The sequence below is a fragment of the Aethalodelphis obliquidens genome, unplaced genomic scaffold (assembly GCF_003676395.1).
Source record: "Aethalodelphis obliquidens isolate GAN/ISIS:26980383/991018 unplaced genomic scaffold, ASM367639v1 scaffold19, whole genome shotgun sequence".
NCBI lineage: Eukaryota > Metazoa > Chordata > Mammalia > Artiodactyla > Delphinidae > Aethalodelphis > Aethalodelphis obliquidens.
The window spans coordinates 25,550,686-25,575,080 of NW_020837963.1; the positions used below are offsets into that span (position 1 = coordinate 25,550,686).

Below are 24,395 nucleotides of genomic sequence, written 5' to 3' on the forward strand. Positions count from 1 at the left end.
GTGTTTGTGTGTTCTGTGCATGTGCACCGGCTAGTGTCCGAAGGTGGTGTAGCCGTGGGCCACAGCGGTGTCGGAAGAGGAGGAGATGGAAGGACTCGTTATTGAAAGAAATTCTCACCGTTTTAGATAAAGCGTTAAAAGGTTTTTTAAAATAACTCCTGTTATGGACGTTTTCAAACATATATGTATGCAAACACATAGAAAATTGATAGAATGGCATACTGAATCCCCATGTAACTGTCACTCAGCTTTCAGCACTGTCGGTACCTAGCCTTCACTAGGCTCCTTTCCTGGACCATTTTAAAGTGTATCTCACACTTTTCATTTCATCAATAAATACTTAGATAGGAGACATTCCTTATTTCACAGTGAGATATTTGTTCATTCTAGTACCTGTTGTGTGCTTGGAATTGATCTAGGCTCTTGGGACATGTGAGTGGATAAAATAAACCAGACCCTTACATTCTAGCTTGGGAGACAGAAAGCAAGCTAGACACGTAAATAACCAGAACAAGGAAAAAATTGATTTCATCAAAATTTAAAACTTCTGCTTATCAAAAGACAACATTTATAAAATGGAAAGGGAGAAAATATTTGTAAAACATGTATCTGACAAAGGATTTATATCCAGAACACATAGGCTCAATAATAAAACAGACAAGTGATGTAAGAAACGGGCCAAAGGCTAACAAGGACTTTGCAAAGCATGTAGCATCATTCAGCACCATCGCTAGTTACCGGGGAAATGCAGAGTAACTTCACACACACTCACTAGAAAGACTAAAATTGAAAAGGCTGACGGTGTCAAATGTTGGTGAGGAAGTGGATCAGTCACAATTCTTGACACTGCTGGTGGCCGTATAAAACAGTACAGCCACTTTGAACATCAGTCAGGCAATTTCTCATACAGTTAAGCACACACATCTGCCCTCTAGCCCAGCAAGGCCACCCCTAGGTGTTTACATAAAAGAAATGAAAATCTATGTTCATGAAAGACTTGTGCAAGAATATTTATAGCAGCTTTATCATAACAGCCCAAAAAGGAAGTAGCTCAGTGTCCGTCAACAGGATTGTAAATCTGTGTGGTGGAATAGTGCTCAGCACCGAAGTAGAGCACATTGCTGACCCATGCAACACAGACATTGTGATGAGTGGAAGAAGCCAGACCCTCCTTCCCGCCAGAAGTGTATATATTGCCTGATGTCATTTGTATGAACTTCTGGAACAGGCAAAACTAATCTATTGTGGAAGAATTCTGAGCGGCGGTTGCCTCCGGGTGCGGGGTGCGGGAGCGGGGAGGGGAGTGGGTTACGGGGACTGAGCGTGAAGGGCTTGAGAGAGTTCTGGGGGGAGAAGGCAGTGTCCTCTGTCTTGAGAGGGACAGTCCTGAGGGACCCTCAGCAGCTCTCTGGGTTTCTCTTTCTGCCATCTCTCCTCTCCTTTACTCTGCCCCACAAGCTCTAGCTGCCCTCCTCTCTGCTGGGAGGTCCCTGGGCTCTGTCTGTGGCCTGCGTCCATTCTTCAGGCAGTAAGCTGGCGCTCACCTGGTTTGTTTCTCATCTCTCAGGATCACTATCTTTTGGTGCCCGATCTCCAGTGTCTTGTGCTGTTGTTTCATAGATTCTGTTTTTTTCTTTTTTATTTGTTTCATGCATGAGAGTAAGTCCAGTCCCTGTGACTCTTGACCAGAAGTCGATGTCCTGGACTGGACAATATATCTGTTGAAAAAAAAAAGTCTCACCCCTTAAAATGCAAGGCAGAGATTTTGTTTTTTCTTTGCTTTAATTCCAGTATCTAGTACAACCAAAAATAACTTGGCATACAGTAGGCCCTAAGTGAAGATTTTGGAACAGACACATGATTCATTCTTTCTTACTTTCTTTCCTCCTTTTACTGTTGCATTACAAACGTTGAATAGCAAACCCAATGCTTTATCTAAAACAGCATTTTCTAAACGGTCCTTTGGAACACTGGCCTCTTGATTCTTTATAAACAAAGGGCTCTGTAATGAAGTTAGTTTGGGAAAAACTTATGTACTGACAAATTCTGTGATAAAGACACTTGTTTAAACCAGAGTTTTCTACACTTATTTGACCAGGAATATTTTTTCCCCTCAAAACACCTATGACCTTTTATATAATTTATCTTTTCTGGAACACATTCTGAAGAAATGGTGATCTGATGTTGTACATCTTGTAAGTGTAATAAAACTATATACATTTATCTTTTTCACTCTTTTATAAGAGTGATACAATATGTTACTATATTATATTGTAATAAATACAAGATATTTTTGTATGTAAATTACATATGATAATTTATACATTTTTAAGCAACTTTATTGGGATATTCACATACCATACAATTCACCCATTCATACTATGATTTAATGGATTTAAGTATACTCACAGACATGTGCAACCATCACCACAGTAAATTTTAGAATGTCTTCATCACCTTTTAGATATTATCCACCACCACTACCCCACTGTCTCCCATCTCCTGTCCTGTGCTCCCGCCCAGCCCTAAGGAACCACTATTCTACTTTCTGTCTCTATAGATTTGCCTATTCTGGGTATTTCTTATAAAAGGAATCATATAGTATGTGGTCTTTTGCAACTGGCTTCCTTCACTTAGCGTAATGTTTCCAAAGTTCATCCATATCGTGGTTTGTATTAATACTTCATTCTTTTTGTGGCCGATTAACATTCTGTTGTACGGATGTACCTCATTTTGTTTACCCATTATTCTGTTGCTGAACATTTGGGTTCTTTCTACCTCGTGGCTATTGTGGATAATACGGCTGTAAAAATTTGTGTCCAAGTTTTTGTGTGGGCGTATGTTTTTATTTCTGTTGGGCATATACCTAGGAGTGGAATTGCTGGGCCATAAGATACACTGTGTTTAATCTTTTGAGGAGCTGCCAGACTCTTTTCCAAAGTGGCATCATCATTTTACATCTCCACTAGCATTGTATGAGTGTTCTGATTTCTCCACATCCTCACCAACACTTGTTATTACCTGATGTTTTAAAATTTTTCTTTTTAATTTATTATTCATTTTTGGCTGCGCCGGGTTTTAGTTGCGGCATGTGGACTCTTAGCTGTGGCATGCATGTGGGATCTAGTTCCCTGACCAGGGGTCGAACCTGGGCCCCCTGCACTGGGAGTGTGGAGTCTTACCCACTGGACCACCAGGGAAGTCCCTTATCTGACTTTTTGATTCTAGCCATCGTAGTGGGTGTCGCATTATAGTTTTGATTTGCATTTCTCTGATGACTGCTCATGTAGAGTATGTTTTCATGTGCTTTTTGGCCATTTGCGTATCTTCTTTGGGGAAATGTATATTCAGCTCCTTTCCTTTAAACATTTTTTTTATTAACTTTTGGCTGCGTTGGGTCTTTGTGGCTGTGTTGGGTCTTCATAGCTGCGCACGGACTTTCTCTAGTTGCAGCGAACAGGGGCTCCTCTTCTTTGCGGTGCGTGGGCTTCTCACTGTGGTGGCTTCTCTTGTTGCGGAGCACAGGCTCTAGGCACGAGAGCTTCAATAGTTGTGGCTCACGGGCTCTAGAGTGCAGGCTCAGTAGTTGTGGTGCACGGGCTTAGTTACTCTGCGGCATGTGGGATCTTCCCGGACCAGGGCTCGAACCTGTGTCGCCTGCATTGGCAGGCGGATTCTTAACCACTGCACCACCAGGGAAGCCCCTCAGCTCCTTTTAAAATTGGATTTTTAAAAAATCATTGAGTTAGAAGATTTCTTTTTTATATATTCTAGATTAAGTCCTGTATCAGATATTGATTTGCAGAACATTTTTCCCATCCTGTGGCTCGTCTTTTCACTTCTTTTTGGTGGTCTTTGAAGATAATGTCATTTGAAGCTTTTAATTTTTTTTTTTTTTTTGCGGTACATGGGCCTCCCACTCTGCTGTGGCCTCTCCCGCCGTGGAGCACAGTCTCCGGATGTGCAGGCCCAGCGGCCATGGCTCACAGGCCCAGCCACTCCGTGGCATGTGCGATCCTCCTGGACTGGGGCACGAACCCACGTCCCCTGCATCAGCAGGCAGATTCCCAACCACCGCGCCACCAGGGAAGCCCTGAAGCTGTTAATTTTGATAAAGACCAGTTTATTAATTTTTTCTATTGTTACTCATGCTTTTGGTGTCATTATCTTATATATAATTTCTAGTCCCTACTTTTAGCAGAGTCAGAACAACAGCCTTCATTTGGTTTGTCATCGTGACAGAAAAACAAAAAAAATGGTTAAAATAGTTAAAAATAGTTACCATTAGCTTTGAGGCCATAATACTTGATGAGTAATACTTTTAATTAACATCAAATCAAATGGCATTTGGCTGAGAATTCCATTCATGGTGTAAAGTAAATGGAAAATGATATGTTTTAATTGAATTAAATAGCATAATGAAAAATAAAATCAATGTTATTGATTTTAAAGCATTTTATTCAATAAAATTCTTCCTCCCCCCACTAAAATTTACGTTATTAATTCTACTCTATCAGTGACATTTCCCCTTAACCTGTTAACCTTCAGACAACACAAAATGACTGTTAGATGAAGACATTGGTGATTGACACCTGGAACAGGAGTGGCTGTTCATTGGCAACAGTGCTTGACCATGAACGATGATGTATGATGAGCATATGCATGTTGTTAATTAGAATGTACTTAGAAGGATGATAGTCAGACTCTTTGCTCTAGGGGAAGAGGATGAAGCAGTTGTTTTAAAATTATGTTTTCTTTACACTGGGACTTGGGCTTCTGTTGGGAAGCTAAAGAGGGGGAGAGCTGGCTCCCTGACTTGTATTACAGCAGTTTTTGTTTAATCTGTTCTACAGAATGGGAGTTCATGGAAATGTACTTTGAAAAGAGGGCTTCTCTGTTTTTTTTTTTAAGTAGTAAATTGAAATGTACCAGTAAAAAGAATTAAAACATGGGAGTTTTTTTGTAAGCTGGTTGAAAATTACTTTTTCTATCAAAGTAATGTAGCATTGCTTCCTGAGTCAGCAGTATGATGATGTGGTATGCCCCAAATCTGATTTCATGCATTTCATAAAGGACTTTGCACATGCGATCAAATCCATCTCAATGTAAAGGAGACCTCGAGGCTAATTTTATGATATTTTTCGTCTAGTGTGTCACTTTATGTCGACTTTTCGACTAACTTGTGTGTCTTTTCTTTATGTTCAAAGGTTTTATACCGTTTTTATTTTCTTCCCAGGTTATGTGTGCCCAGTGAGCCACCCCTGACACAAGAAGCATCATCAGCACTTTATTAGTGATGGATACTGAGAAGAAACCAGAGAATGATGAGGATGACAGTGTAAACAAAGAAGCAAAAGACTTGAGAAATAGTTCACCCCATGATGTAGATTGTGGGCCTGTATCTGAGGTGATAGCAGATTCCTCTGAAAATGCCACAAGCAAAAGAGGCTTTTTAGAGTCATCGGACTTTGACAGCGCTGTCGTGGGGAATGATGGAAATGAACACGCTTCCAAGAGAATGAAATTAGCTGAGGCAGAGCCCCTCCAGTCAGGAGAGCTGCGCATCCCTGGGTCAGAGAGGCCTAAGGGCTCAGGCCCGGAAGCGGGTGTCCCGTTGGCGGGGACAGGGGTGGGGGCCCTCCTTAGTGACCCTGATGGAGCCGTGTGTCTTCCTGGTGCCTTTGCCGCCCCCTGCAGTGTTAGCCCCACGGACGCTGCTTCTCTGGAAACAGATGCTGAGAAGAAGCCCGCTCAGGAAATGGTTTTCCTTGATCCAGGAAGAGAGCTTCCCTTCCCTCAGAACGAGATGCCTGCGAGCAGTACCCTCGGAAGTGTGGATGCAGTTCTGCAGTGCGGTGCATGTGGTCACTCGTTTGTTTCCTGCTCCGATTTGGAGAAGCATGCCGAGTGTCACATGCAGCAGCCTGAGGACCACGCCTGCGGCCCCTGTGGCCACAAAGCAGAGAGCAGCACGGCCTTACATGTGCACGTCAGGCAGGCGCACGGGCCGCAGAGGGTCTTTTCTTGTGACCTCTGTGGCTTTCAGTGTGTGGAGGAGAACCTGTTGAACGCACACTATCTCGGCAAAACACATCTCCGGCGTCAGAACCTTGCTGCTCGTGGAGGGTTTGTACAGATCTTAACCAAACAGCCTTTTCCTAAGAAGCCATGTCCCATGGGAACAAAAAGTGTTCGCACAAAGGCAAGAGCATCTAAGCCAATAGCAAAGAATGGCGGTTCAAAAGGATTACGAAACGGTGGAAGCAAATTTAAAGATTTCAGAGGAAGCATTTCTAAACAAAGTGGAAATGGCAGTGAGTTGCTGGTTGAAATGATGCCATCCAGGAGTACTTCACCAGAAAAAGTAGAGATTGTTGAAGAAAATGTAACCTCCCTCGATATACCTCGGAATCCTGAAAACCAGAGTAAAAAGTTAGGAGCCTTAGTCACCTCAGAGGGTCTCCTAGAGAAATTGGAATCTACCAGAAACACCCTCCAGGCAGCCCACGGTGTCAGTACGTCCTCAAGACCCAGACCTGAGCGGAACGTCCTCATGCTGGGCAGCAGCTTCCGACGACGCAGCGGCGCTTTCGCCCTAAGGGGCCAGGCGAAGAAAAGGTTCACTCTTTTAGGAGTTAACAAAAGAGGCACTACTGAAACTCAGAGGCTGTGCTTGAAACACTTTAGAACACAGATGAAAACAAGTGATGCTGAGTCAACACCCCAGCATGCAGAAACCAGTGGCAGCGTCCAGGGTCTGTGCGTCACATCCGCAGAGACCCGGGACCTGAAGCAAGACAGGAGAAGCTCCCATCTCCCATGCTCCTTTGACTCGGTGACGGTGAGGCTGCCTTCTGATGACCAGGTGTTGTGTACGTGTACAGACTGTGGACACACAGCCACAAACAGGACAGAGTTGGAAATCCATGTGAAGAGGAGCCACGCAGGAGAGATGCAGGCTCACTGCCAGACATGTGGCTTTTGCAGTGCGTCCAGGAGGGACTTGGATGCACACTCGCACAATAACCAGCATCAGCAGACCGCCCCCGGCCTCAGTTGTCAGTGTTGTTCCTTTACTTCCTTGAATGAAACGTACCTGAGAGACCACATGAAGGAAAAGCACAGTAGGGGTTTCCTTTGCACGCCTTGTGATCTGTGCTTCTCGTCTGAGAAAGACATGGAGGAACACAAGACAACTGAGAAGCACATTCACTTGTTGGGTCAGCCAAAGACTTCTCAATCATTTAACAATGATTTGGTTTTACAGACTTTACCTTTAAGTACTTTAGAATCAGAAAATACAAAAGATTCTGTGAGTGAGTCAGGAAAAGCAGCTCAGGAAGAGCCAGTTCAGTCCAGGGTAAGCCATGGAAATGAAGTAAGACATGCGAATAAGCCTCAGTTTCAGTGTAAGAAGTGTTTTTATAAAACAAGATCTTCCACTGTTCTCACAAGACACATAAAGCTCCGCCATGGTCAAGACTATCACTTTCTGTGTAAGGCATGTAATCTTTACTCATTGAGCAAAGAAGGAATGGAGAAACACATTAAGAGAAGCAAACATCTTGAAAATGCTAAGAAAAATAATATTGGCTTAAGCTTTGAAGAATGTATTGAAAGGGTCTGCATAGGTGCAAATGACAAAAAAGAAGAGTTTACCATTTCTGGGAATGGAAGGATAGAAGGCCATGTGGAAGGTGTGCAATTCCAGGAGCACACCTGTCTCGACAAGAGCATCCTCCTTCCCCAGGAACTGTCACAATCTGGTGTAATCACCAAAGAGGCTGAATTAACTTTGACCACTGCCCCAAAGAGAGGGAGACCTAAAGGTAACATCTCACGGACGTGTTCACACTGTGGTCTTTTGGCCTCGAGTATTACAAACTTGACCGTGCACATTAGACGAAAACACAGTCACCAGTACAGTTATTTATGCAAAGTGTGTAAGTATTATACTGTAACTAAGGGAGACATGGAACGTCATTGTGCCACCAAGAAACATAAAGGACGTGTAGAAATAGAAGCGAGTGGAAAACCAAGTTCAGATATCATTGTTGGCCCGGAAGGGGGGAACCCTGAAGCCTGTAGGAAGAACACCACTTCAGCAGTTTCGGATGTACCTGCCAACGAGTCAGCTGAAGCAGACACCTCTGTTTCGGAAAAGCCAGTACTAGAGCAAGGGAATCCAGTTGAAGTCGACGTTGAGAATGTATTTCATTCTACAGATGGGGAAACTAACGGTCACATTCTTGAGAGAAAGGAACAAACGTCTCTAGAACCAGAGGACCTTATCCATCAGGGCAATGCCTGCTCCCAGGGAGATGACACAGGTACAGGAGATAACAAATGTGCGCGCTGTGAGTTTAACGCTTACTCTTCTCCTTCTCTAGAACTGCACATAAAACGGAAACATACAAGAGAGTTTGCGTTTTATTGCATGGCGTGTGATTACTATGCTGTGACTCGGCGGGAGATGACCAGGCACGCAGCAACAGAAAAACATAAGATGAAAAGGCAGTCTTACCTGAACTCTTCTAACGTAGAAGCCAGTTCTGCAGAAATGTCCAAAACCATCATTATTCCTGAAGGGCAGCATCAGCAAAGTTCTGAAGAATTTCAGATAATTTCAGACCAACCCTCTGAAACTCTCAGAACTAGAAATGCTGCTGATTGTTCTATTTTGGATGAGAATACTAATTTAGATATGTCCAAAGTACTCTGCGCTCCTGGCTCTGTAGAAATTGAGACTGAGGAAGAATCTAATCTCAGCGAAGATCATTCCTTTTGTGAAGCTTTCCAGCCGCCCCTTGCCAAGGATAAAGTTACAAAACCGGAGGAGATGGTGTCCCTTAATATTTCCTCTAATTATGGCTCCCCAGGCAACTTTCAGAATGAAAATTCAGGAAACTCAGCTTTGAATTATGAGACAGCAAAGGAAAACCACAGTATGTTGAATGACGTCAGTGATCCAGACACACATTGCAAGAGTGATGGCGGAAACGTAGGGGACAAGGCAGATAAAGTCCTTGGCAAACGTGTGTGCCCCGGAGCTCTAGAAGGAGAGCATTCGGCTGAGAGCACCATGCTGAGAGCAACTGGAGAAGAGCTCAACCTGGGTGGCAGTGGTCAGAACAAAGTTGGAAGTGTGCAGAGTTCAGGGGATTTGAAAGATGCGCCAGAAGATCCCGTTCTAGAGAATAAGGAGATTCTGATGAATTCCCAACATGAAAGTAAAATAATTTTGGAAGAGGATGGTCCAGCTTCTGATAGCACCGTTGAAAATACTGATGTTTATGAAACTATAATCAGTATTGATGATAAAGGACAAGCCGTGTACAGTTTTGGCCGGTTTGATTCTTCCATCATAAGGATAAAGAACCCCGAAGATGGGGACCTGTTAGACCAGTCTGAAGAGGGGCTTATAGCAGCAGGAGTGAGAATGAGTGAGTTGCCCTTAAAGGACTGTGCTCAAGGTGTGAAAAAGAAGAAATCCGACGGCGGTTCCTTTGCCGAATCCACACGAATTCGTTGTGATGACTGTGGCTTCTTAGCAGATGGTTTGAGTGGACTGAATGTTCACATAGCCATGAAGCATCCTACAAAAGAGAAACACTTCCACTGTCTGCTGTGTGGAAAGTCGTTCTACACGGAGAGCAACCTCCATCAGCATTTGGCCAGTGCTGGTCACATGAGAAATGAACAGGCCAGCGTCGAGGAGCTTCCCGAGGGAGGGGCCACCTTTAAATGTGTCAAGTGTACAGAGCCCTTTGATTCTGAACAGAATTTATTTCTGCATATTAAAGGGCAGCATGAGGAACTGCTCCGAGAGGTGAATAAGTACATAGTGGAAGACACTGAGCAAATCAACCGCGAGAGAGAGGAAAATCAGGGGAACGTTTGCAAGTATTGTGGGAAGATGTGTCGCAGTAGCAATTCGATGGCATTCCTAGCACACATTCGCACTCACACAGGTATGTAAAGTGCAGCAAATCTCTCTTTACCCACCAGGTGCAGAGGAGTGATAGAGTTCGGACATTTGTTCCCGTCCAAATGTGGAGTCCTTAACTGCATTTGCCAGTCGGCCTCCACCCAGTTCACCTCCCACTGCCCCGTGGCTCTGGACGCTGCCATAGTCTTTGTTGACACTTAACATTTCTTAAGGTAATTAATTGAGCCTTAGTGATTCCAAAGGCACGATGTTTGGCAGATCTCTTTTATCAAGAAGCCTAGTCCCTCTGATGCGTTTGTTAAATTCCTGTCTCTCACAGCTTTTCAGTTGTCTCTAAGTCCTAGTTGTTTGGTTTTCCAGGGTGTCTATTAAGTGGCACTTTGGGTTTCAGAGGACATATTAAGTGGCTTTTGAAGAGTGCAATATGAAAATTTTCTTACAGTTTTAGGGATTTAAATGTATTCATTGCCAGATAGTTTATATCCCAAAGTGTAACTCCCAGGCAACAAGATTCTGCTTTCAAGGATCAAAATTAGTGAACACTTTTCAAAGTTAATATGTCCTGGGGATTTGGTTTGCATGGAGGTAGCACTTGATTTAATTTCTGTGCTGTCACATGTAGTGTTCCATTTTAATGTTCAATTTTAGGTAGAAATTTTTTTAAAAAACTTTTTGTGGAAAATACATAAGCCACTATTCTAAATTTATGTTAAAATTCGCTGCACTGTTTCTATAAACCTGCCATACATTCTTTGTTTTAAATGGACAGCTTTTCTAAATCATTGTGCTCTGCTTAGACAAGTTCTGTCTCCATGGTTGAATTTATGAGTGGATTTGAATAATAAATTCACATTTCAATGAACATATTTTCATTAAAACTGTAAGGTTTATTTTACTGTACTTTTAAATAATGGCTTATTATTAAAGATATACTTTAAATTCATGCAGTTTTTGAAACTTAGTGCACGGTTACAAGGAGGAAGACAAAAGGGTATGAAACATTATTAATAGTTTAGGGTGATTAAAGATAGATAAAAGTTTTTCTCTGAAGAAAGTAACAGGGCAACCTGCATAAGGTTAATCTAGGTAAATATAAACATTGTACTCTTGATCCCAGCTCTTCCCATGTAGTAGAACCACCCCTGGAGAGTAAGGTCAAATACTTATTTGTTGGCCTTATTAATACCTCTGTCGGTACCATGTTGCCGCTCACTTTCTGAAATGATAGGTTTTAGAAATCAGGCTCGTTCATGTGTGCAGAAAATAGGTTCTTTCTTAACATGCCCTCTTAAGGCAGATAAAACTGAATAAAACTAAGAGGAAGATGCTAATGGAGCTCTTTTTAGAATTCTTTATGCAACTGTCTGGTCAAGACATGTTGCTTATAATTGATGTGTCCATTACTTGAATTCTCTTGTAATTATAGTCAATAAGTCTTGTAAATGTGTTAAAGCTCACTAAAAGCATACAAATTCAAGAACAGAGTAAGGCTAATAATTTAAAATAATCAATGTAGGCATTTCAGCACTTAATTTCCCTTGTGTGTTGATAGCTGATCATTCTTAATCCATTAAGATTTATTTAGTCGTTTACAATGCAAAATAGGTTTGCACTGGTCACTTGTGCCATTTGAAAATGTCCACCAGGTTAAGTGCAGAATGTAGTCCATTAGTCTTCCTTGACTATATGTATTAATTGCATTTAAAATCAAGTTAATGTGGATGTGAAAGTGAGGTAACTATCAATATGTGACAGAGTAACCCTACTTATATAAGTTACATCATTGATTGTAACATTTAGTAAAAGTTAGCATACTTTTTAACATCTCCTGTTGGCTTATCAGCAAGTACATTTTTATGGTGTTCTGAGGCACCGCAAGGAGCTCTCTTCCTGAGTCCCCAGTGCCAGCCGACATTTCAATTTTGCAAGTCATTTTTTGCGGGGAGGTTGCTCTCTAGGTTTTAATCCAAGGCTTTTTTGTTGTTGTTGTTGTTTTCTTTTGTTTTTTTTCCTGGGGGCATCTTAAAAAGAATTGCTTCTCTGATACTTTGCTTATGTCCATGAAATAGTAATTCAGGGACTGTTATTAATGGTTAACTGGAAAAGGGCTTATTCTTCCAATCCCTGTTTTCATATTTTGTGATTTACTATATGTTTTATGTAACCTTTTCTTCCCATCCTTAACACGATAAAAGCAGCACTTGAAGAAACAAATGAGTTTTGGTTATCAAGGATTGTGGGAAAAAAGCCTCCCAGAGTTTTCCTGAGTGCTCGCTGGTATGAAGCCATCCACATGACCAGAAAGTGCAGCGTCTCCTTTCCCTTTGCGTTAGTAATACAGGAAAAGCTGTTCATTTTCTCTCCGGCATTGTTCTGGTAGTTAGAGCTTTAATTTCCTATACCAGAGGTCATTAAGTCGGAAGACTGTCTGAAACCCTTAACTTCCTGTTCAGAGCGTGCTGGTCTCTGGCGCTATTTGGAAATGTCCACACGTGGGAGAACATTAGGGCTGGTGGTGTTTGTACCTTAATAAGTGACGGTTTAGAAGCCAGAACAGCTTGGGAAGAGGCGGTTAGGGGGAGTTAGTGCGTTGAGTTTAAGCGCAGTGAGGGCAGGGCCTCTGCTTTGCTCACTGCTTCACCCCCATGTGGTGCTGGCTTTCAGTGCTGTTTGTTGAATGAAGGAGTAAACAGCTGAGCAGAGGAACCAGTGAAGTGTTCAGTGTAGGGAGGATTGTGGAGTGGAGAAGCATTAATTAGATAATGGGTTGTATCCATATTACTTGATTCTTTAAGACCTAAAGTCTTCTTATGATTTTTTAAGTGTCAGTGTCACGTCCATGTATACATAGCAGTTGGCAGTGAATGAAGTTGAGGAAGGCCAGTGCAGGTCTGAGGGGGAGGCTTTGTTTTTAAAGTCTTTGGAATTATTTAGGTAACATTGTGAGGTGCCAGAAAGCTAGAGACCCTCTTTCATTTTTCCCTTTCAGAAAACCTCACAGGCCAAATTAAAACAAAACAAAAACTACTGAGGGTAATGCTGTCTCTCATGGAGTGGGACTATTTAAAATAATATTGACAGTTTGTAATAATCTCAATATGCCTGAAAGACAAATTTAGAAATATGTGGTCTTACAAATTTTGCCTTAAAAATACTATGCCTGGATTCATTTTGGAATGGGCCTAGCAGGCTTAAAAATGGAAACGCTGTCAGGAAAAAAAATGGGACATTTCTTGTTTTCTTATACAGAAAAATGTTACCCCTAGTCCCGTAGTATTAGAATTTTTATGGCCAGGAAGGAGATGTTAACACATCTCTGCATGTAAGATACAAAAAGTAGTCAGGACCTCCGTGATTTCTACATGGAAACAGTCAACAGGGTGACTCGTGGATGTGTTGTCAGCACACCAGCAGTGATGGCTGAAACCCGAAGGAACTGCGGTTTCCACCAGGGAGCCACGGACAGTCCACTGAAAGCGCTGAAGGTCTGTGTCCGGCCCCCGTGGCCCGTGTGCTGCCACACAGAGGAACTCACACCCTGTAGTGCAGAGCGAGCACACAAGGGCTTGAGTCACGAGATATTTTGGATCCTTTCACCAAAATTGTAATAATACACGTGTTGAGAGAGCTTTATCTTCTTCGTTTAGAGTCCTGATGTTATTGTTGATTAATAATTTCCTAATTACCTTTAGTGCAGTTTAATTTAAAGTACAGGTGAATTGGTTCTTCTCACTGTTTTCTTTTACAAGTCCCTTTATAGAATGCTGTGTCAAGATGAAATGTTTCGAAGTAGTGATAGGCTTAGTTTTATCAGAATCATTTAAATAAACTGTAGTTTCTAATGTGACTGATAGAATGTGATTGCTGTAAGCTGCAGTCTCAACCTGCTTTTGACATTTAAACATATAAAGCTGACGAGATACAACCATTCAGGTGCTAAATATATTTTACCTCTACTTCTAACAGTAGAAATGGAAGTATTAGAAGATCTGGCTTCATTGTCTCTGAACTGTGAAATATTCAACTTTGCCCATGCTTAGTACTGTTGACTTTTTTATTTCTGTTAGAAGATTAAAATTAAATGCTTCACTTTTTTTGTCAGCTTTTGGGAATTAAATTGAAATTTAAGACTCAAAGTTTTTACTGAGCGCTTCAATTTCAGCACAGTATTCTTGGAGGATTTTTTTTCAAGGGCATTGCGCGAAGTTCCATTGATCAAAAATGATTTACTGCAACTTTTTTATTTGAGCTCTTTTTGTATATTTATTAAAGTCCACATATTTCATATTCTGTCTAACTGTATTAGAAGAGGTACTTCACCAAGTAGGTACTAAACATGCTATGAAAAATTTGGAAACATTGTACCAATTTTAAACTGTGTTTTTTTAAATGATTTTATTTCCTTGAGGATTTAAAGGTTAGAATTAGAAAATGGTATATATGTGTTACACTTTGAAAGAGTGTTGCTTCTTGTTAATATGGGTACTGATTATCAATTAGTAACTATTTTCCAGTTAGAATCTACCTATTATTGACAGTAAGTTTGTGGACTCTTGAAATAATTTTGTCTCCTCATTTTTTGAGTATAGATTAATCTTATTTCTTTATGAAATAAAAAAATTGTTGGTACTGTGCCTTTTATGTTGAAATGTTCTTGAAATCAACAATAGCCATAATGTCAGTAATTCTGATTTGCTGAATCATCACAGATTTTTGGCTCTAAAATGATCATAAAAGCAAATAATTTATCCACTATATATTCTTATATTGTATGGTATTGAAAGAGTAATATTGTGAATAATTTGGGATGTTAGAAAAAAAACTGAAATATTAATGTGAAAAAATTCAAAGCTGTAGAAATATGAGGGAACGGGGATGTGGCCACTGAGAAATTTATTTGATAATAAATATATTTTTAAAAAACATCAGCTACTCTGTATGCATTTATGTTTTAAAAATGTTCCATTTAAAATGTTAAATGACTTTTAAAACTATTTTTGTGAATTGTAAGAAAAATATTTGAAATTATGTAGCTCATCTCATCTGCTTAGTACTGCTCAGGTGTATCACCTTTGACTTTAAATTTTAGAAATGTTATTGAAAGTTAGAAATACTCATTGGAACATTAAAGTCTTCTTGGTGGAATAATTGTGGAATGCGTGTCTGTTCAAGTTAGAAAGGAATGCAGGTATTCCATTTGGGGGACAGAAATTTGTAATTAGATTATAAGTATGATTTAAGATCTGGGCCTCTTTTAAAACTTTATCAGTAATGTATTATTCAAATTCAAATCATACTTTATGTTAAATTTATTTAGGATCAAAACCATTCAAGTGCAAGATATGCCATTTTGCAACAGCTCAGCTTGGCGATGCCAGAAACCATGTCAAAAGGCACCTTGGGATGAGGGAATACAAGTGTCATGTCTGTGGGTGAGTAAATTGAAACCGTCTCTACCGTGGTGAACCAGGAAGCATGTGCAGGGTATCCATTGTTTCAGAATTCAAAACTGATAGGAGTAAGAGTGGCTAAAATTATGCATGCGTATCCTTCTTTCCATTGTTATGGTAAATTCCTTAAACACAGTTATGACATTCTTCTCCCACTTCTAATCCTGTACTGAAGATGAGCAATTTTATGGGCTACAAGGTCAATTTGAACCTGTAATCTGTAAATTGACTAAATTATAGGATGTTCATTCATATTGCCAGAGAGAAGTGTAAATTCCATTTAAAGACATAAAAAAATACATAATATAGCTTCAGGATTGTATATGTATGTTTTTTTTTCTTTTGCTATACCGCTTTAATTTTAATCACATTAATGGCTCTTTGGATACATTGGACACATTCTATAAGGAAAAAAGCAGAAAAAGATTTAATTTCAGAGAACTGATTATTGCAGGGATGAAGCTTAAAAAACCAGTGTATAATGTAGGTTTTTGTGTAACGTTATTTCAAAACCTGTTTTTTTCTGTTTTAGTTAATGGCTCTTTCCTCTAAAGAATCATTCACAATGTTTAATTGTCACTCAAATGTGTTGCATTTAATAGGAAGCAATGAGACGCCTTAATGCAACACTAATTAATTTAGCAGAAATGTTTGAAAGGTTTTAAAATGCCATGGCATCTATGGTATATCATAGGACATTCAGAGCTGGATTTTAATACCTTACTTCTGATTAAAAGTATATTTTAATGCTGTTATGCTAGAGAAATTAACTAATAAGTGCATCGTATAAAAACACTTTATGTGAAACCTGAGGAACCTGTAGTTCTTATGGTTAATTCACAAAACACTTCGGATTCAATTAAATTATGCAATGCGTACATGTTTTTATATATATATATATATATATATATAAAACTCTCCCGTTGCGGAGCACAGGCTCCGGACGCGCAGGCTCAGCGGCCATGGCTCACGGGCCCAGCTGCTCCGCAACATGCGGGATCCTCCCGGACCGGGGCATGAACCCACGTCCCCCGCACTGGCAGGTGGACTCTCAACCACTGCACCACCAGGGAAGCCGCGTACATGTTATATTAAGTTTATTTTTTCAGTGGAAGATTCTTCTGGTTAGCACTACTGTGTAAATATCTTTTAAGTCAAAAACAGTTTCTGTTTTTTAATGGACTGTACATTTCATCCCAGGATGCAGTTGCATTTTTTGACCCTTAAGATAGTTTTACAAATAACTTTGCAAGCAGTTTTATTAACCATGGCCTGTGATTTATTCATTGGCAGAATTGATGGTTCAGTGACTTGGAGCTAAAGTAAATGAAGATGAACCTTTGCCCTGAAGCCCCCTGAACATCAGTGGGAGAATGAGTTTTGTTGCTACTGATTTTAGCTGCAAGGGTCGAGTGCCACATGGTTCATTTAATTGCTCCAGGTCTCGGAATGTTAAAAGATACCTCATTTATTGTTTTTACCATGTGAGTTATAGGATAGAGGAAGGCCCTGACTCCAGTGAAAATTTGTGCTATGACAATAAGCAGTTTCTTCTTTGTGTCTGCAAAATAAGGAAATAATTTTTGCATACTATGTTATTAGAAACCTAATTCCATTCATTTTTTATTAGCGTTACCAAAACCTGGAAAGAGAAGAAGAAACTTTCAGAGAGCAGTTTCTGACATATGTAGCATCAAAAACGATGTCTGATTGATTGGCTTTGGTTGTGTGATTTGAGCAGTGCACACTTGCTTAGCTCATTGCTTAGCATGTACAACTGGCATGTCGCACTAATGGTTTATATAGTGATTCCCAAGTAAAGAATTATAAGTACATATAGCTATGTTGAGTTTTATATGGCTGTCAGAGAAGTCTACGTGTGTGTGTGTATACATAGAAAAATCTATCTAGATTCTCAAATTGTATCACTTAAAATTACAATAGTCGTTGAATTTTATTTGAACAAGAAATAATAGTTCTCTTAATTTTTTATGTGAAATTTGATTTAAAAGTCACATAACAGTTACTTGTACAGGGTAGATATTTTTACAGTGAAGCTAAAAGTTCTGAAGAATTTCAGTAAACTGCAGAATGCCTATCGACCTATGTAGTTGACACAGAACAATAATGAGTTAAATACCCTTTAATGCTAAAGAAAAAGTATCATAGGTTGTTCTGTATTCCATGTGTTTCAAAGGGATAGAGCAGAATGTAGGTTAAAAATTAAAGTAAAAAACGTTAAAAAAAAAAAAAGAGAGAATTGGCTATCAGATTAGTGGCAGTAGAGAGCACTGGTACATTAACATCACTGACAATGTCAATTCATTATCATTGATGGCTAAATAATCTTAGAAATGCTCAGTGGACCTATTAGTTCCTGAACATAAGCAGCTTATGCTGCATTTCTTCATTAGCTTTAATTGCTATAAATTTTACCTTTTAAAAAATCATGCTTTAAAAGGTGAAGTGATCTTTCAGGAACATTAACTCTATAATTTTGTCACAAACAGAAGGTCTTGCACTATGTTTTGTTTTCTTCAGTAGTTAGTATCTTAGTGTCTGTTTTAGAATTTTACTAATAACCCCTTCACTGTTTGAGTTGTAAGAAATAAACGGTTTTTCAAACAGTTCTGTTAGAGTAATAATATATGAAAACAGTGGGGCAGGCACAGTTTTGAAGTGAAATTATTACTCACAGTGTTGTACTATTTTTCCTTAGTTACCTCTTGAAAAAAATCTTATATTCTATGGTGAAATTGATGAAAACAACAAACAGTACATTTTGTTGAAAAGACATCAGTATTAATGTTTCAGTTTATTTGTAATTGTATGACTTCTTTTTCATATCTTTAAGATTTTAGATGCTCATCAAATATGTATCATATATTATTTACTAAGGCTTAATTTAAGGGTTGTGCATTAGCTACTCCTTTAATAAAAACTGCCTTTTAAACTTTTATTTCAGTTGTTTGAACCTACACTGATCTTCTTTGAATTTTTAAGCTCAATTTTAAGATCTCTCTGTCCCCCTCATCGGCAAATCTAGCCACAGTATATCATGGATTTGAGTTATTTGACCAAAGAGGCTGAATGTATTGTATTCGATGTCTAATTCCTAATGCTAGCTGGGATTCAGAATTCAAGATTTAAGTTTTGTTTACCCATGGTTTACATGCTTTATGTCAGGGTATAGGTTTCAGAAATGTATTGCTCTGCACTCCCTGTTTTAAGAACATGTTATAGATAACTTCATTTAAAAGCCTTTCATTTTACTTTCACTTTTAGGAGGAGCACTTTTTGAATTACAGTTTCTTAATGTTTTTCTTACTTCTGAGCATGACCCCAAGAGGAATTTTATAGAATATAGGTGAATTTATATTTAGCACTTGTTGGATAGTTAACATGAAAATGTGCTATGGGTCGGACATAGGGCTTAGTGGGGGAGAAAATAAAAAATAATAGAAAACACCTTATATAGAAGTTAATAATTTTGTTGGGAACATATGTTTAAAAATAGGTAAACACATTTTTGGTAAACACATTTTTACTAAGTCCGTGATCTTTACCTTTGCTATTTTTCGTAGTCAAGAACTTAAAAATCTCAGTGGCTTAAGAACATCATTGTGGAAACCGTGTTTTGTTAAATTCATTTACATTTATTTTAGTAATCTCTTCCTCCGTGTGTGTACACACATACACACACACATTAGTGTATATATAATACTCTCAGTAATAAATAGTATTTAAGCAGTGCTGTGTTTTAGTGTACAGCTTAATTAGCAGTCGTTTCATTTGTTGATCTCAGTTTCATGAGATTGTTTATCTCATGTTCATTATCCCATTGTACAGATGGTAAACCTGAGAGTAAAAGTATTTTTAGTGATGGAGTTAAATTATGGGCTAGTAATGGTAGACCACTGTTTCCTTCCTTTGACTGTACCTTTTCTTTATTTCTCTGCTTTTGTAATATCTGTTGTTTTAGTTACTGATTTTAATTTGTACTTATTTTTTTTCTCTCTAGGTTGTTTTCTCTAGCATGTGATAGCTGTAACTTCCAGCCCCCAGCCACTTTTGTTTTTTGCTTTTGCTCAGACTTACATTATTCTAAAAAATTGCTTGCACTGTATTTTATTTTAATATTCTGATATTCAGTCTCTTTCTCTCTCTCTCTTTTTGGTCTCTCTCTGTTTCACTTTTCTCATATTAAAGTGTTGTTTTAAATAATTTTATTATTTTTCCTCATTGTTCTTTATGTGTTGATAATTTATTGCACTTGAGTTGTTACAGATTGAACATGTTAGTATCATAGAAATAAGTGCCTAAAAAAGTGAAGACTTTATTGTCTTTCCATTAGGGTGAGAGGGGTAAAATTGATCTTCTTGGGTTATGGGTTTTGTTTTTCATTACTAGTTACTACGAAAAAAGACTAAGTAGAAAATTAGTAAGTAGCCTGTGAGTTCAGTAAACCCGGGAAATGATACTTAACTTTTGTATGCCATTATTCACAAAAACCCCAGTATGCATGATTTAGGGGTTATGTTATTTTCTGACCGCTTTCCCTGTGTCTAGTCTTGAATCTTGTATATAAACAGTTGAGTAGTACTTACCTAATCAGGAGAGAATAGGGCATTTACTAAATCTGTCACCTCTGGGTTCATGAAAAGATTCTAGACATTTTCTATTGTGTATTAATGTGCTTATGAACTGTTTATTCTTAGTTGGTTTAAGAAACCTTAAATAGAAAGTTACTAATGCAGCAAAACTCTTTTTTTGTGTGTGTGTGGCATTACCTAGTTTTTGTGCATTAGAAGGGATCTCTATGTAGATGATTATAATGTCACTTTCTGACCTTTGCAGCTTGAATAATTGTAAATCATTGCTTCATAACGTGTCAGAGAATGTCTGTACTAGGCAATTAAATGGCAGAATATAATAGACCAAATTATTGCCTGTCATGTTTTCAACAACACAGTTAGTATTTGAGTTACACTTAATCATTACGTGCATTAGCAACTTCATTGGAATCCAGCTTCAGGCTGAGCATGAAATACATTACATTATTTAAACCTCTAATGGTACAAGTCATTTATTTGTGTTGAAGTGTACAACATGCAGAGTTTCATAAAGCAAGGAACACTTGAGAGCTTAATTTATCCAAATCAAAGTCTAAATGCAGATAAACACAAGTGGCAAAAATTAGTAATTTTTATAGGCTGGAAATATTTAAAAATACATGGTTGTGTGTAATTTTAGGCAGCAGGAATAAATTAAAATCACTATTTTTAGTCTGCTCTGAGAATTAAAGCTGTGTATACCTAAATCATTAAGAGCACCATGGGATTGCATTTTTAGCTCAACAATTAATTACAGCCATCATATCTACAGATGTATCCAAATAAAATAAGTTTTTGGTTCGGCTGGTTGTTTTGGTTAAAGAGACATAGAAAAAAAGACATAGATAGAAAAAGTTTGTTTTATATCATGTCATAAATTATGCATGTAACAATATAAAGGGCAGCATCTCTCAATTTTATAAAACACATCAAAACTAACATTAAAATACTCTTGTTATAAAGGATGTGTTACATATTTTATCTCTATAATATTTTAATGCTTTTTGTTTAATGGTATATTTTTGTCTTTAGTTTGAAAATTTAAAAATCCCACATAATGCTGACTGTCTCTCTTCCTGTCAGTGAGGAATACCAAATGTACATTGTTAGTTTATTCTTCTGATGTTGAAGTCCTTGAAATACCATTTAAATACTGAATGGATGTTATTTTATATTTTTTATAAACAAATCACTTTTTATTTTGAAAATCTAGGAGATATCTTGGTTATTATATTAAAATAAAATACACTTTTTCTCAGATATGATTGTAGGATATTTTTTAGTGAACTGCTTTGTAAATCCAGGAGAGAGTCGGGGGTATGGTTAGGATAACGGGGAAGAAACAGAAGAAACTGTTTTCCGCCTCTCCTCACAGGGAGAGGAGGGCATCTTCGTCACCACCATATCCTGTGCTCCTTTTTTGTGATAGTGTTTTCTTGAATTTTTGCCTTGGAAGAGTAGGGTCATAGATTTATTCCAAGGCAGTAAGTGTGATCAGCTCATAAGAAAATAGAAATAAAATACATATTGTCATTTGTTGCTATTGTAGTTGAAAACACTGGCCTCTGTCTCTAAGGTCTTTTCTAGTGAAAAGGTCTTATCTCAGTGACTTAAGTAATTTTTGCTTTATTTTTATTTTAAAATGTTCCATGGTGACTTTAAAATACTATTGTGGAATCACAGGATTCTTTAGCCCTCCTGATCCCAGGAGTGAAATACAGAAGGGCAGCTACTCCTCTGGTTTCCTTGGCCTGTCCTGTGATTTTTTTATTTTATTTTTATTGTTAACCTGTTTTCTCCCTCCCTCTTCCTGTTCATGTGTTTCTGAAAGTCCTTTAGTTTCTACAGGGTTTTGCTCTTTGATTTGTCTGAGACTGAATAAGAGGAGGTGTTGGAAATGTAGATACGAGGGAAGTACAACCATTGATTCAGGTATTCATTCATTTCCTATTGGGCAGATTTTTGACAGTTTCCTCTTCAAGTAGGCCCAGGTGGTGCAACGGCCCTGCGGTCACGTGCTCCAAGTAGGAGAGACAGACTCAGAGGCAGACTACAGGGGAAAGAGCGGGGGATGGTGGTCCACAGAGGAGGGGTGCCCAGCTCTGCTTGGGAGCAGCAGGAAAGACTTCTTTCAGAGGATGGGTTTGAGTTGGTTCTCGAAGGATGAGGAGGTATTTATACACAAGGCAAAAAAGGACACTTTTTTATTAGAGGGAACAAAAGAGCAAAAGTAGTGAAGTATGGAATAGCATGGCATATTAAGAACACTGCGAGAAATTCCTGGAGTTTAAGTGCTTAGAAGGGGTGAAGCGGGGGATTTTTTTAATATTAAATATTTAGGGAGCATCAGTATGTGCTGTTAGTCTTTAGGGTTAAAAGATCAAAATGATATCTGCTGCAAATGGATGGAGAAAGCTCAGGTAAAGAAATGCCCAAGTCTTTTCTGACTCTTGTTGCCGATTCAAAAAATATTTCATCAGCTAGGTAGCGTGATGTGAAGGTGAGTGGGGGTTAGGCAGGCAGCCAGGGGCAGCCCATTCCAGGCAGGGCTTTGGGGAGGTTCAGCCAGGAGCATGGCGAGTTCAGGAGCCACAGGGACTTCAGCTCTGCCTGAGGTGGGACTGTAAAGGAAGGCGCAGGTGGCAGGGCCGGATCACAAAACTGTGCCATGCTACGGTGCTGAATGCTGGCCTTTTCCTCTGCTTTCCATCACTTCTTTTTTTTTCTTTTTTTACATCTTTATTGGAGTATAATTGCTTTACAATGGTGTGTTAGTTTCTGCTGTATAACAAAGTGAATCAGTTATACATATACATATGTTCCCATATCTCTTCCCTCTTGTGTCTCCCTCCCTCCCACCCTCCCTATCCCACCCCTCTAGGTGGTCACAAAGCACCGAGCTGATCTCCCTGTGCTATGCGGCTGCTTCCCACTAGCTATTTTACGTTTGGTAGTGTATATATGTCCATGCCACTCTCTCACTTTGTCACAGCTTACCCTTCCCCCGACTTTCTTCCTAGTTTTCTAGACTGTGAATAAGCAGTGAAGGGAGGAAATAGCCTGGCAGGAAGTGAATTACTACTTCAGAATGAAGGGGCATGGGGATTGGCCGTGGGGAATTATTTTTAAGAGAATTTCATTGTTCACAATTTTAATTAGGAATGCTGTTGATTGTGGATAACTGTAATGGATACAGGTTAATACCGGTTCCATATAACCTAATGTAGCATAGTTCCAAATGATAATTACAAGGACACACAGTTACGTGGCCATACCGCACGTACCACATGCAACCGATACATTGAAAACGGACGTTAGAGTTGTTTCCATACACAGTTCATCTGGCAGGGCAATGTAAATTGGGACAGGAAACCATCAATTAAAGATATATATATATATATATACACTGTTTCGTAATGGGTATTATTCTCCTACTTCTTAGTCCTTGGGTATGTAAATGGTTTCTGTTTCTGTGGGTTCTGTCTCCATACCCATTGTTCACTTTCACTCATCCCTGCAGCTCCTTTATTCCCCTCGCTGCCACTTGCTTTAGCATTTTACCAAGAATGAGTATAAGGTCTTTGTTATCTACATATGTAGAGTGCCAAGTAAGAACAGTTCCAAACACTGTTTAATGCTACTCTGTAGGTATATGAATTTTTAGAAAATTATTTTGGGTTTGCTGTTCCCTTTCAATTTTAAAAAGTACTGTTTAATGCTGAGGAGCTATAGGAGTATACTGAGCTGGACCAAAGGATGGTTGTTTTGAAGGACTGATAAGGGGTTAATTAGCATCATAAATACACTGTCAGCTTTACATGTGGTTCATGAGGAGCTAGAAGATTCTTCCTATAAAATCTGGCTAAATGTAAGATCTTCCCTCCTAATCTGTTTTAGAAATGCTATTGTAAGTGAAAATGGTCTCATGTTAACACATCTGATAATTTTCGTGATCATATTAGCAAATAAGTATGATTTTTTTTTTTACATTGCGGGCAGTCAGTGCTTCCAAACCTAAATTTGCACTAGTCTGAAAATTTGCCATGTATTTAAATGTTAAAGAGACAGATAGTGGACAGATAAAGAAATTTGAGTCAAGAGCTTAAGAGACTTTTCACAAATGTAGATAGGAACCCAGGACTTCTGACTCTGGGGTTGATGTTTATTTCTATTATATCCTGCTGGCATTCTGTTTAGTCTTAATATCGCTCTTAAACTTCTGGTTTCACGAATTTCAGCCACCAGTCTTTTTAACAAGGGAAATACTGGCTGCATGTTTAAGCAGCAAAGTTAATTAGTTGATTGACTTGTTCATTCATTTTTCAGACGTTTTCTGGCAAGCTTGTGTGGGCTGGAGTTTCGGGAGCTCACGGTGGTGAGGCT

General features: G+C 38.9%; 1 protein-coding gene across 2 annotated transcripts in view; it reads left to right on the top strand.

The window, feature by feature from the left end:
- The window catches only part of ZNF407 (zinc finger protein 407), a 421,124-nt gene that overhangs the window by 19,054 nt on the left and 377,675 nt on the right, over positions 1 to 24,395 (top strand). For both annotated transcript variants that reach the window (XM_027118761.1, XM_027118762.1), the window contains exons 2-3: positions 5,237 to 9,971; positions 15,267 to 15,381. In XM_027118761.1, the coding sequence (XP_026974562.1) occupies positions 5,297 to 9,971; positions 15,267 to 15,381 (4,790 nt within the window). In that variant the 5' untranslated portion in view covers positions 5,237 to 5,296. The remainder of the gene's footprint in view (positions 1 to 5,236; positions 9,972 to 15,266; positions 15,382 to 24,395) is intronic.